Source organism: Malaclemys terrapin, chromosome 9, assembly GCF_027887155.1.
Source record: "Malaclemys terrapin pileata isolate rMalTer1 chromosome 9, rMalTer1.hap1, whole genome shotgun sequence".
NCBI classification, from domain to species: Eukaryota; Metazoa; Chordata; order Testudines; family Emydidae; genus Malaclemys; species Malaclemys terrapin.
Window position 1 is genome coordinate 70328738 of NC_071513.1, and position 14868 is coordinate 70343605.

General features: G+C 44.3%; 1 protein-coding gene and 1 long non-coding RNA gene across 2 annotated transcripts; both read left to right on the forward strand.

Annotated features, from left to right (window-relative positions):
* Positions 1 to 1010: 1010 nt before the first annotated feature.
* LOC128843318 (uncharacterized) lies at positions 1011 to 8059 on the forward strand. Its single transcript, XR_008446222.1, has 2 exons — positions 1011 to 1305; positions 6018 to 8059. It is a non-coding gene; the product is annotated as an uncharacterized LOC128843318 (long non-coding RNA).
* Positions 2682 to 8059, forward strand: LOC128843317 (uncharacterized). The gene has a single exon (XM_054040078.1). It carries the CDS (start codon positions 4406 to 4408, stop codon positions 5315 to 5317), a length of 912 nt encoding a protein of 303 aa, XP_053896053.1. The 5' UTR covers positions 2682 to 4405; the 3' UTR covers positions 5318 to 8059.
* Positions 8060 to 14868: the final 6809 nt, after the last annotated feature.

Here is a 14868-nt window from a genome sequence, read left to right on the forward strand (position 1 = left end):
TACACTAGCTGGCTGGAGACCAGATCACACCACCTTACCTGATGACTACATGCCCATGGTGATATGTGGTTTAATCCTGTACCCATACAAGTCAATGGAGTTATGTCATTAACTTCAGCAGAAGCAAGACAAAACCCATGGGGCCCAGGCTAATATATTCATCATCTTTTCTCCAAGGGCTTTCAGGTGTTATGAACAGCTCCTTCTCTTCTGGCAGCATGGGAGTAAGAGGCTCTGCTTTTCATCTTCCTCCTGTAAGTGCAGCAGGATTTTGCTCAGTGTTTCAGGACACAAATTTGTGTAGTACAGAGTGTTAATCTTATCACAGAGTTCCCCAGAGCAGGATGTGTGTTTAATCTGTCATTTTGTTTTCTGAACTATAGCTAAGTCAGGGCACGCTCATTGATCTCTCTGTCTCTTCAGGTACTTCTAAAATGTTTATCATGTGGTACCAGAGCTGCTGTTGCTATTAGCCTAAGTTTCCATCATAACTGGGACAATGCTGTTGGTGTCACTAGGCATAGCTACCAGGTAACTCGGGAGGGTGGAAGACCACGAGTGTCGATGAAACCCCCCTGCTCTGGGTCTAAGTGAGCCAAAGCAACTCCATTTTGTGAACTTTAACCAACCTAAATGCTAACAGCCTAAAAGCAGAACACGTCAGCTTTTTAGCAAACAGCTGCAGTTTCGCTGAAACTAGCAAAAGCGGTAGTGATAAGGAAGGGGGGGGGGCGGGAAGTCTACATGCATCTGGGCCAGCAAGGCCAAAAATAAACATGCGGACGAGAACTTTTCTAACACGCCACAATGTAGTGCCTACTGTAACTGCTGTCAGGAAGGGAGGGGTGGAGGGGAAACAGAACAAAAGGCTTACACAAACAGCTTGAAATATAAAAAGGGGAAACTTGTTTATATTTGTTGCGCTTCTGATTTGAGACATGCTGGTCTCTTGAGTGCCTTTTCGAGATCTCGAATAAACTTGGTTTGCTTCTCCACCCTGGTGTGTTTATCAGTGGGATGCACACTGGGCAACGAACCCCACTGTTGCCCCCCTCGGGCCCTCTGGGCCGGCAACAGCTTTGGCACCCAACGTGGGGCTTGAGGCTGAAATTTAGCCTTGCCCGGATCCCTCCTGGCGGCCGACGGATTGCAACGATGACCGCTGCCCAGCGCGCACCGGTGACTTCTTCGGGGGCCTCGGCGGAGATGTGGTTTGATCGACCCCGGAGGGCACAACGGTGCAACGCACACAAACAGTGGAGAAGCAGTTGCAGGCGACGGTGAGGAACCGGTCCCTTGGATAAGGTAGGAACAGTCCAGTGGGGACTTTTACCTGTTTTGACCTGGGGATGCCCAGTGTTTCCCTAGAGCATGGGACAGGGACAGAGTACAGCCGGCAGGACACAGTGGACACCCTTAGAATGCATTCTAGCAAATTGGGATGTGTTTGGATCGGATCCGTTGATTAAAAGTAAACTGAAAAGGTTCTGTACAGTTGACTGGCCTCAATATCAGCTAGAGGACCAGGAAAGGTGGCCACGGGAGGGATCACTTAATTATAAAATGATCCTTCAATTACTCCTGTTTTGTCAACGAACGGGTAAATGGAATGAACATCTCTATGCGTATACGTTTATGATGTTAAGAAATAGGACTGATATTTTGCTCAAGTGCCATTTGACTCCTACAAACTCGGTAGTAACTGCTGCTAATCCCCAGAACCCTCCCACAGTTGTAATGGCAGAATCGGTGTCCCCTTTGGCTCCAACACCCCCACAGGCTCCAGAGAGTGCCCCCTTGGTGGGATTGTATCAGTTGATTACTGAGAATGTGGTAGCCCGTCCCGGAACACAGGATCGCGCGGCCCAGATTGTGCCAGTGTACTCTCATGTCCCTTTTAACCCAGTACACCTAGCTGCCTTTAAGGCAGAAGCAGGGGAATTCTCAACGAATCCAAGTCGGTTTATTTCAATCTTTGAAGGGTGTCTAGCTAGCCATAAGCCGGACTGCGATGATTGCAATATACTTATGAGAACCTTGTTGTCTGAGGTGGAGTGGAATCAGGTTATAGCTAAAGCTAAGGAGGAGGCACAGAGAAGGCATAATGAGGATAGAGAAGGCAAGCCCCTGCCTGAGGTCGCTGTCCCCACAGCGGAGCCCCGGTAGAATCCGAATGAGGAGGGGGATTTGAAAATGCTTAAGCAATTCCTTATAGGAGTTATGTATGTCCTCCGGCACTTGGCTGTCCGACATAACAATTGGGCAAAGCCTTATGAGCTAATCCAGGAATCAAAAGAAAGTCTGGTGGCTTTCCTACAGCGCATTCGGGACACCATCCGGCAGAGTACTTGTGCAGACCCAGACAATCAGGCAACTGAGGCAATTATAAAGGGTATCTTCACCAGCCGTGCGGCCCCTGATATTAAAAGGAAACTGCAGAAAAAGGAGGATTTAATGGGAATGTCTATGGCTCAGATTTTGGAGACTGCAAATAGGGCTTATACCCTTAGAGAGGGAGAGAAGAAAAAAAGGCAAGTAAAAATGATGGTAGCGGCAGTGCAGGCCGGTGGCAGAGGAAGGTCACAGAAAGGTGAAAGGGGCCAGGGAATGAGAGGCCATGGAGGTGGGGGCCCGGGTCCCAGGTAAAGCGCCTGGGTCGCAACCAGTGTGCCATATGCCAAAAGGAGGGACATTGGAAAAATGAGTGCCCAGAAAGGGAAGGTACCCCTATGATGGCAGCGGAGGATCAAGAATAGGGGTGTCAGGGGAGACGGACCATCCTGCCCCCGGAACCCTGAGTAAAAATGTAGGTGGGAAATTCGGAAATAGACTTTTTAGTAGACTCTGGAGCGGCACGGACCGCTGTAAATCAACCCCTTCAGCTGCCAGTGGCAGACTCCCTCACAGTGGTGGGTGCCACAGGGAAAGAAACTAAGTGCCCAGTGTATGCCCCAGCGGAATGTGCTTGGGGAAACAAAACTGTATCTCACAAGCTGGTTTACTTCCCTGATTGTCCAACACCCCTACTAGGACAGGACCTGCTTTGTTGCTTAGGCGCCACCCTGCATTTCACGCAAGATGATATAACTCTTACCTTACCCCCCGAGAATGCTTGGATAATGACCCTTGCAGTTGAACCCTCAGCCATGCAAGCCCCAGAGTGGAGCTAGTGGGAGGACCAGGTGTATCCCCTTGTCTGGGCATCAGGGGTCCCAGGGAAGGCAACCCATCAAACCCCTGTTCATATTCAGCTCCTCCCAGGAAAAAGCCCAGTGCGAATCAAACGGTATCTGATTAAAAGGGAAGCCAGAGAGGGACTGCAAGAGACTATAGATCGGTTCCTAGAGTACGGTGTACTTCGAGAATGCCAGTCAGCTTGGAACACCCCCATTCTGCCCATACAAAAGCCCAATGGCACATATCGGCTGGTACAGGACCTAAGGGCAGTCAATGAGCGGGTTAAGACTCTGCACCCCCTTGTTCCAAACCTGTATACACTGTTGGCCTCTATAGGGGGGCAGTATACCCATTTCTCGGTCCTAGATTTAAAGATGCTTTTTTCACGATTCCAGTCGACACCCAATCTCAGGAGATATTCTCCTTCGAGTGGGAGGACAAACGGAGGGCTAAAAAGCAGCTTTGCTGGACAGTATTGGCCCAGGGATTTAAAAATTCCTCCACTCTGTTCGGCCAGGATCTGGCCAGAGACTTGGAGGAGTGGAATAATTCGGACAGAGTCCTCCTCCTGCAATATGTAGATGACTTGTTAATTGCTGCTGTGGGTCTAATCCCTTGTCTCAAAGCCACTGTGAGCCTCCTGAATTTTGTTGGACTCTGAGGATACCGGGTAGCTGCAAGGTTCAAATTGCTCTCTCAGAAGTACAGTATTTAGATTTCACATACGGCAGGGGGGGCGGCAGCTCTCAAACAAAAGGAAGGAGGATATCTGCCAAGTTCCTATCCCAAGCAACCGTAAATGGCTCAGGGCATTTCTGGGCATGGCAGGCTTTTGCAGAATATGGATCCTAGAGTTTGGACTGTGGGCTAAACCTCTGTATGAATGTGTTAAGGGAGCAGATCATGACCCCTTTCACTGGTCCCCAGAAGCGGACAGGGCATTTAAAATCTTGAAAAGGAAGTTGATGGAAGCCCCAGCCCTGGGTCTGCCGGATTTCTCTAAGCCGTTCCAACTGTATGTGCATGAAAGAAAAGGGGTAGCCCTGGGAGTGCTTACTTAGTTATTAGGTGCCTGGAAACGTCCCGTAGCCTACTTTTCCAAACAACTGGACCAAGTTGCCAAGGGGTGGCCGGCATGCTTGCGGGCAGTTGCAGCCACTGCCCTAGTGCTTGGGGAAGCTGAAAAACTGATATTGGGAAGAACTGTGCAAGTGTATATATTCCCCATATGGTCCAAGCCCTGCTGGACACTAAGGGTGGTCTCTGGCTCACCCAGGCTCGGGTTGCTCGGTACCAGGTGAAACTGTTAGAGAACCCTGAAGTTACCCTGCAAACCTGTCCCTCCCTTAATCCAGCTACCCTGCTACCAGAAACAGAAAAGCAGGAACATGACTGTCTGGAAAACATAGATGCCCAATACTCCAGCCGCCCAGATTTAAAAGATCAACCACTCCCAAATGCTGACTTGGAATGGTATACCAATGGCAGTAGTGCTGTTGTAGATGGGCAAAGGAGGGCGGGTTATGCTGTTGTGACCCTCCATGATACCGTGGAAGCTGAGAGTTTACCTGCTGGGACATCTGCCCAGCTTGCTGAACTAGTGGCCCTGACTCGTGCACTCGAGCTGGCAAAAGACAAACGGGTTAATATCTTTACTGACTCAAAGTATGCTTTTGGGGTATTGCATGCTCACGCTGGTCTGTGGAAGCAAAGGGGAATGCTGACAGCCCAAGGCTCCCCGGTTAAGCATGGGTCTCAAATTCTCCAGCTTATAGAAGCAGTACAACTCCCCTCAGCGGTAGCGATGATGCATTGCAAAGCCCATCAAAAGGAAGATCAAGATGTAACCAAGGGCAATGCCAGAGCAGACAGGGAAGCCAAGCGCGCTGTTACCCTGAAATCACCAACAGAGGAGAATGCCCAAATGCATGCCCTCATCCCATCAGTAGGTGAGCTTGCAGCCCCTCAGTACTCCCATGACGACAGAAACCTGGCTGACAGGCTCGGTCTCCAGGAAAAGGAGGGATGGCTTTATTCCACAGAAGGAAAAATCCTCCTGCCCAAGGGCCCGATCCGACCAGTGTTCAAAAATTGCATCAGACCACCCACGCAGGCAGAGAGGCTCTTACCCAGCTTATGAATAAATCTTTTCTAACCTCTGGACTTAAACCCCTAGCATCTCAGGTACAGGCTGAATGTTTAATCTGCCAAAAGAATAACCCTCGACCAGGAGTAGCAGTGTCGCCAGCCACCCTGGAACCTACCCCAGGCCCAGGATTGGTGTGGCAAATAGACTTTACTGAGTTTCCCCAGACCCAAGGGTACAGGTACCGCCTCGTCTTGGTGGATCGATTCAGCGGATGGCCCGAAGCCTTCCCATGTCATAACAACACTGCCAAAACGATGGCTCTTAAGTTTGTCAAGGAGATCATTCCCCACTTCGGGCTCCCCCAGTGGATGGAATCTGATAACGGAACACACTTCACATCTCAAGTTTTTCAAAAGATATCAAGTGCCCTGCAAATCCCCTGGAAGCTCCACACACCATGGCGACCACAAGCCAGTGGAGTAGTGGAACGCACAAATCAGACACTCAAGCGACACCTCTCAAAGGTCTGTCAAGAGGCCTCTCTTAGGTGGCCTGATGCTTTGCCCCTTGTGTTACTCCGCATTCGTGCTGTCCCCAAAGGCAGGTTAGGGCTTAGTCCCTTCAAAATTATGTTTGGAAGGGCATGGCCTCTGAACGGTACACCGGTTCTGGCAGGAGAGTGGGAAATGGAGTGTGGTTTCTTGTCTCAGTACATGTGCTCTCTGTCGGCTGTTCTTTCTTCTCTTCACAGATACACCAAAGATTCACAGCCTCTTCTGCTGGATACCCCAGTCCACTCCTTGCAGCCAGGCGATTTTGTACTCGTTCGGACCTGGAAGGACGAGCCTCTCCAAGAGAAGTGGAAGGGACCCCACACCATCCTGCTTGTTTCCCACACGGCAGCAAAGGTCGAAGGGCACAAAAACTGGATTCATCACTCTCGACTGAATGCAGTACCCACTCCTAAACAGTGGACTGTCCAACCTGCCGAGAAAGCTTCTAGCGACGATCTGGGACTTAAACTGTTATTCAAAAGACAGTAAGGGTTGCTGGGAATGCCTGGTGATCTCTCTGAACAGCCACAGCGCACTCCCCACGAGAACCCTGAGCATTGGTTCTATCTGTTCACAGAAGGTGATTCATAGATGACCAAACTTCCATCCTAGGAAATATTTACAAACACAACTATGCAATATATTCATAAATACAGTGCTATGCAGTGCAAAATGTGACAGCCATGCAGAATACACCACTGATATTTGCTGTCTCTCCCAGAATTTCCTTTGCTTACGTGCAGGAAGTCAATGATATCAACCTGCATGACATACGAGAAGGACTTAGTTGTCCTGTGATGAAAGATTTTTTTTGCAGGATTGTCAAGTCCTCCAGAATTTTACAGTGACAGCATTATAGTTTCGTTATGTATGTGCCGTAACTTATTTATACTGTCCTGCATTTAGAGTTCTTCCAAATGCTTCTGGTTTGATGCACAATTATTTAATAATGGTTACTGATATAACAAACAGATATGCTGATCTTGACAAGAGGCAGAAAAAAAAGACGTATAGTACAAAGATATACAAACGGGGATTTTGTTCCTGTACCAAAGAGACCTAAGTTAGGGACCTTTGTCCTTGGATTTATTAGTTTTCAGCATCATTCTTGTTTTAATATTCTTTTAGACTCAAATTCAAAGGAGCAGGAATTTGATAAACGAAATGTGAAATACTGTAAGCTACACTAAAGGATACCGTTGAGGTCAGACAAGCACATTCACATTGTATTTCTGCTTTTGTCTAGATTGTTGTCTGGAATGTGAATGATTTTTTTAAACTTCTTTCAAGATAAAAACATGAGTGGATCTTAATTTTTAAACCAAAGAGGTTTATTATTAATGTAACTGGATTTGTCTAAAGAACTGCTCCTTCAAATCTGCCTTCATAATCAGATGAGTCATTTGTTTACTTCATTTCTTTTTCAAACCTGCAAGGGGGTTTCCAAGCTGTCCCTTTTTCAGCAGATGGAATACTCGTATGATTCCATCCCCATAGCAACCACAGCTGCACCAGGCAACCAGTGCTCTGTTGATTTCCACACCACACGTGAGGTCACTGGAGCCTGCAAAATCTTCTTTATACCGACCGGTGTCCTCTTTGATTTAATGCAGTTTAACATTTGATTTGACTCATATCCCAGAAAATATTGCTAATACTGAAAAATAAAATATAACACTCATCTTAAAAATATGGCTGCATATGTAATCCTGGGAAGTATAAGGAAGTATAATTAAAAAAAAAAAAGAAAACACTAAGAAATTTATAGCGAATAATTATTAATAATAAATATAGTAACAATTATATTGAACTTTTCATTTACAAAGCACAACTTATAAACAGTATTTAAAGGAACAAATTATGCAACATTTTATTTCTGTCCTATTCAAAACTATTAGATGCATCACATTACCTTGTTTCAAATGAAATAAAATAAATATCTGATGATCATTATGTAAATATACAGTACTGCTGTTCCGCTAAACTAATTTTTAAACGTATTTTTATTTTTCTGCAGAAAGTAGCTAGTCTTAAAAACAGAATATGAACCAGAACACTAAAGATTCTTCTCATTGGCAAAGAAAACAGTGGTATGTGTTTTTTGGGGTTTTGTTTGTTTAGATCAGTTGTATTTTCCTTGCATAAACATCAAATTGCAGCCTGCAACACCTTTCTATGGTTTTATTTAATATTGTTGTAACATGTCAGTTACCATTTATATTAAAAATGAACCATTATCCTCATGTGTAATGTTCTCTTCTTGTCAGATAATTCCTGAATAGAGGTTGATTGTAAATACTCTATATCAATGACAAGTATCAAAGGGGTAGCCATGTTAGTCTGGATCTGTAAAAGCAGCAAAGAGTCCTGTGGCACCTTATAGACTAATAGACGTATAGGAGCATGAGCTTTCGTGGGTGAATACCCACTTCTTCGGATGCATTCTCCACGAAAGCTCATGCTCCTATACGTCTGTTAGTCTATAAGGTGCAACAGGACTCTTTGCTGCTTATATCAATGACATCATTTGCTAATGCATGATGTCACCTTAACACCCTCCCTTTGTTATAAATTGTTACCAAATCCTCTTCAAGTGATAAATTATAACATTTTTAAAAATCATGTGTAAGACATAGATTTTACAGAATGCAGATTGGGTGAAGCCCTGACCCCACTGAAGTCAATGAAAAAACTCCCATTAACTTCAGTGGGGCCAGGATTTTACCCACAATTCCTTGCAGAAGGAGGGCATACATAGTAATGAAGCTTTGATGCCTTTTTTTTCCTGTGTACTACAACTTTTAGTTCTAGACACTCTTCCTATATATGGAGTACAGCAAAACTCAGTGCAGGCTGTCAGAGGAAGCACACACTATTGTGCTCTTTCACAGAGATTATTTTTTTCAGTTGTTTAGTTGTTTTCTCCATCAGATTATCATAATTCCATATTATATACATATATTTGCTCTTTATGTATGGAAAACAATAAGAATTATAACGCTATCATTTCCAAATGGCAGAACATGAATTTTGAGAATTTGCCATTGAAAACACTTGGTAAATACTCCCAGAGGAAATTCACTTGTTTCACACCACCAAGAGCACAAACCCAGTAGAAATTATTTAATTTTCAGATTCAGTGTAGTTTTGTACAGTTGGCTGCATATTTGTGAAAACAACCTAGTGTTAACATGAAGGTTTATATGTTTATGAATGGGATTATATGATGGAGTTACTTGCAATACCAGAGGACTGAACTCAGTGACCTAGGAGGCCCCTTCTAATCCTATGTCCCTATGTAAAATAGCCTAGAATTTTATGGGATTTGAACATTTAGGAAAAATTATCACCAGATTTCTATTGGGCCTGGATTTATGTATCAGTTCTTTGAAGTGTGTAACACAAGGAGTTCATGATAACACCAGATACTATTAATAGACATTCTAGATTGACAGTATTTCTCTAGGCATCATGCTAATTGTTTATGGCTCGCTGTAAATTCCATTGACATTTTTGTATTGATAATTTTAGATATGCTAAATGTTAGTATTCCTCAAAATGATGTGTGTGCATCAGATGTGCGCACAGTTGCCCTAAATTAAAGTATGGTAGATTTAGATTTCACATCTGTTTCCACCCTAACAGTGTCTGGAAGATTGTAAATGTGTGCACTGTTTAGAAACCTGTATCATCTAAACACTGGTCCTTCTTTTAAGTGTGGATGAAAATTCTTAAAGAGAAGCAGTAATGGTACTTTGCAAATTCCAATGACATAATCTAGCATAGTTTCAGTTGTTAATATTATGTCACTAAGAGTCTTCACAAGTCATTTTAATAGGTAAATACTTAAAAAAGGAAATTATTTTATTAATAATCCTTGGACTCACACATACACACAAAGGTCAGCCAATTAGATACATACACTGTCAGGATTATAACACACACAGCATTTGCATATTAAATACAAGCCTCCATAGGATTGCACATGGGTCCTTTGATTCAGGATTTAGGTTTGGGTTCAGATGAGGCTTGAGAAAGTCTGGCAGTTGAATGAGTGAGGTTATTATTTACATTATAGTAGTGTCTAGAGACTCCAGCCAAGATCAGGGTCCCACTGGGATAAGCACTGGGCAAACAAAGTAAAAGACAATCTCTACCCCAAAGAACTTCCAGTCTAAAATCAGAAATAAGCAGACAAACAATTGTCAACATCTGTACAGTACAGCATTGGCCACTATCGGAAGACAGGATACTGGGCTAGATGGATCTTTGGTCTGACCCAGTATGGCCGTTCTTATGTTCTAACATATCAGAAATAGAGATTTTGTTATTTGAATGTTCCCCCCTTTTTAAAATTTCCCTAAACCAAATCCTCCACACCAACCTGCTTCAGCAAACCTCAAGAGCTCTCCATTCACAAGGACACATGATAATAGGCAATAGGCTGGCTAAGAGCTTAGTCAGCTGAACTTTGAACAAATGGAGTTGTACTTCAATAAGAAATTTTACTAACTGAAGCACTGGACAGAAAGGATTCCCCAGTGCAGCAGTGCCTGGGGTTCCCTGGCAACACTGTTCCAATTATCATTTATATAGTGGTATCACCTAGAAGCTGCAGTCATGAACCAGACCCCACTGTGCTAGGCACTGTACAAATGCAGAACAAAATGAAGGTCCAAAGAGCTCCAGAGGAGTACTGATGCTGGGGTAGGAGTGAGCCCAGGCACCAGAGCTATTACAATACTGGGTCTCTGCCTGGATGGCTCTGGCCTCATGCTGACAATACATGATCCACAGTTTTCAGGGTAGATCCTGCAGCCTGTTTCACTGGGAGTTCTGGGGAAACCCTGACCCACAGTAGAGCTAAGAGGAAATCTCAGAGGGTTTGTTTTTTTAATTGCAGGAGGAAAGTAATCCAGCTCATGGAGTTTGAGGGATTTGTGAGTATTTTCACAAATACCTGGGACCCGCCTGAATACCCACGAAAAAACAAATATGACCTGGCGGCTTTATTCACGAATCACTGTGCATTACATTCAACCAGCTCTACCCAAATGCAATGGCATGTGCCTCGCACATTTAAGGTTCCTATTCACCTCTTCCTTCTGAAGCTTACTGCTTGAATTATTATAAAGCAAGTCTCCCAGACAGTCCTTTGATGTGATTAGAGAGGTGATATGGATAGAGCTGAGTCTGAAAGAATGACCATAGACCATGCTATTTATTTAGTATTGTTACTTTAAGAGATTGTTTGGACATGCTGTCAAAACTGATCCAGGAAAATCTATCTCAAGCATGTTAGGAATCAGCTAAGTGGTATGATCAGCAGACATTAGAAAAAAAGAGCTTTCAAACAAAGCAAGGTGTGTAACTAAAAAGGAAATAAATGAATGAACACATACCACCAATCTCAGGGCCTCTCCATACAGAGGTATTGGTATCCAGAATAGTATAAAAATATCCCTGTATAGACAGATACCCCCGCCCCCATTAACTTCGAAGGCCCCTATGAGACATTTAAAGAAAAAAGATGTGTCAATTATTATATTTGAACTTTTAATTGCTGTTTGTTATCCAAGGCCCTCATGACACTGCAGTCAGACCTGTGAAAGCGAAGATTCAAACACAGAAATGATAGATCGATCGATCTATTCAAAACCCTAAAAATGTAAGATAATGTACAGTAAACAAAAATACAGTGTGCAATGTGCTGAGGCCTAGTTTAATCAAACTGATATGGAATTCAATTTTGAGACATTAAAGAAACCAGAAACCTCAGTGGTTAAAGGAGGCGGTACAATCAGGTAAGTACAGCATGTTGGAACGAGTTTAATTAGAAATCAAAAAGAAGATAGACACTCCCTTGCAATTAATGTCACTTACTGAAGTACAGCCAGTAGATTGATGGCTCAGGAAATGTTAGAGCTTTTCACCTTTATTTTGCCAGTTCAAATCTACCTCGACTCACTATTGGCCAAAAATTGTTGGATACAGATTCTGCATTCCTGGCCCACTCACCCCTTGTACAAGATGGTGTGTGAAATGAGTAGACACAAAACAAAGAAAACAAAACAAAACAGAAAAACCCAGTACAGGACTCTTTACACATTTTGACAAGTTTCAGAGTAACAGCCGTGTTAGGTGTTTCCTATGAACATGTCAATTCAATGAAATTTTAATATTTAATATTCTATTATACTGTCCAGGGACTGTTGAAAACAAAATGTGTATCATCTTATAGAAATGAAATGTTTTTAGCCTTATCAAAACAAAATGTTTAAATGGTCCTGAATTGAAATTTTTTTTTTTTTTTTTAATTTTTTGCACCATGGAAAATTATGGCTTTTCGTTCTGATTCAAAATTCCAATTTCCGACCAGCTCCACAAAGGAGTTTGGAAGATTCATTCTTTTTCAGAGTGGGTAATTTCTCCACATCACTATACCACCATTAACACTAATTGGTCTCTTTGTTGGCAGTCTCCTCTGAGAGACCAAGGACTGATACTCTTAGAGAGAGTATACTGTTCTTTTATTTCTTAGCAGGTCTCTTAGCCTGTCAGGATTGAGTTTGCCCTGCATAAGCTTTGGGCATCCGAGTGCTAAAGACAAGCACGCTACTGCGAGCTGTTTTCAGGTAAACTTGCAGCTTTGGGACAAGTGATTCAGACCCTGGGTCTGTGTCTGGAGCCAGACGGGAGTGTCTGGCTCAGCAAGACAGGGTGCTGGAGTCCTGAGCTGGCAGGGAAAACCGGAGCAGGGGTAGTCTTTGCACATCTGGTGGCAGCTCCCAATGAGGTTTAAACCCAGATAAATCCGTTTTACCCTGCATAAAGCTTATGCTTATGCAGGGCAAACTCATAAATTGTTCGCCCTCTATAACACTGATAGAGAGATATGCACAGTTGTTTGCTCCCCCAGGTATTAATACATACTCTGAGTAAATTACTAAATAAAAAGTGATTTTATTAAATACAGACAGTAGGATTTAAGTGGTTCAAAGTAGTAACAGACAGAACAAAGTAAGTCACCAAGCAAAATAAAATAAAATGCGCAGATCTATGCCTAATCAAACTGAATACAGATAATTTCCTCACCAGTTCCAGAGTGCTCCCTTTTACAGGCTAAGCTCCTTTTAGCCTGGGTCCAGCAATCACTCACACCCCCTGTAGTTACTGTCCTTTGTTTCAGTCTCCTTCAAGTATCCTGGGGGGGGGTGGAGAGGCTCCTTCTTTAGCCAGCTGAAGACAAAATGGAGGGGTCTCCCCTGGGTTTAAATAGACTCTCTCTTGTGGGTGGAGACCCCCCTCCTCCCTCCTCTGCAAAGTCCAGCTCCAAGATGGAGTTTTGGAGTCACCTGGGCAAGTCACATGCCCCTGCATGACTCAGTCTTTGCAGGCCGACGCCATTGTCCACATGGCATCTTGCATGTCTCCAGGAAGACTTCTCATGTGGATTGGAGCATTCCAAGATGCATTGTTCCCCAAGTGTTTCCTGATCAGGTACTTAACCTGGTGAATTCCTTCCTAAAGAAGCTGACCAAATGCCTCAGAGAGCTTACTTAGAAATCAAGCAAGCATACAGCCAGTTATATCATACATACATTTATAAACGTCCCCCCATAAAGCCTTATGGGGTACGCTGTCACACCCTCCCCCTGAACTTACTGCCAGAGACTTGGACACTGTCCATGGCGGAGGCAGTATACCTAAAGTTCCTCTTTTCTGGACAGGGCATCTGCTACCCAGTTCTCCTTTCCTTTAATATGAGTAATCTCCATGTCAAACTCCTGTAGGACCAGGCTCCAGCGTAGCAGTTTGGAGTTGGTGCCCTTAGTTCGGTGGAGCCATACTAAAGGTGAATGGTCAGTTAGAATTCTGAACCTCCTATTAAAAAGGTAAGGTCTTAATTGTTTGACGGCCCACACAATGGCATAGCATTCCTTCTCTATGACAGAGTAATTCTGTTCGGCCGGGGACAGTTTTTTGCTCAGGAAGGCAATGGGATGCTTCTTCCTGTCTTCCCCTGTCTGCATCAGCACAGCACCCAACCCTGTGTCTGACGCGTCAGTGCACAACTCAAAAGGCTTTTCGAAGTCAGGGCTGGCCAGCACAGGCTTCGCAGACAGGAGTGCTTTCACCTTGTTGAAGCCTTTTTGGCATGCCTCTGACCAAATGACCTTATTAGGTTGATGCTTTTTACATAAGTCCGTGATTGGGGACACAACGTCACTGAACCCCACCACAAACCTCCTGTAATAGTTTGCCAAGCCTATGAAGGATTGGACTTGCCTTTTAGTCTGGGGTACAGGCCATTTCACGATGGCTTCCACCTTAAGAGGGTCGGGGGATATTTTACCCCCCCCTACCCAGTGCCCCAGATAAGGGACTTTGGCTGCCCCTATCTTGCACTTGGAGGGCTTCACTGTTAGCCCAGCCTCTTTGAGCTTTGATAGCACGACTTCCAGGTGCTCTTTGTGGTCACCCCAGGTGTTGCTGAATACAGCAATGTCATCTATATATGCCCTAGCATAATGCTGTAAGCCATTTAACACTCTGTTGACCAGTCTCTGGAAGGTGGCACCCGCATTTACCAGACCAAAAGGTAACACTGTGAATTCATAGAGCTCTATGTCCGTGATAAAAGCTGATTTTTGTTGTGCCTCTCCCTCCAGAGGGATCTGCCAGTAACCTTTGGTCAGATCAAAGGTACTAAGGTACTTGGCTTAGCTCAGCACATCCAGCATGTCATCAATTCTTGGCATGGGGTATGCATCTGTTACAGTGACAGCATTGAATTTTCTATAGTCTACACAAAATCTAACGGTGCCATCTCTTTTGGGGACCAAGACCACAGGGGAAGCCCATGCACTGTCGGAATCCTTAATTACCCCCAAGTCCAACATGCTTTGTATCTCAGCCTGAATTTGCTCCTTCACCTTGCCGGTGGCCCTATAAGGCCTGGAAGGGGGAGGTTGAGCCCCTTTCGTGAGGATCCTATGGGACAGCAAGTGCGTCCTCCCTGGTTTGTTGGAAAACACCTCACTGTAC

What these genes read in the sequence shown, in the direction of transcription:
- LOC128843317 (XM_054040078.1), top strand. Translation starts at nt 4,406, where the DNA reads ATGGTCCAAGCCCTGCTGGACACTAAGGGTGGTCTCTGGCTCACCCAG.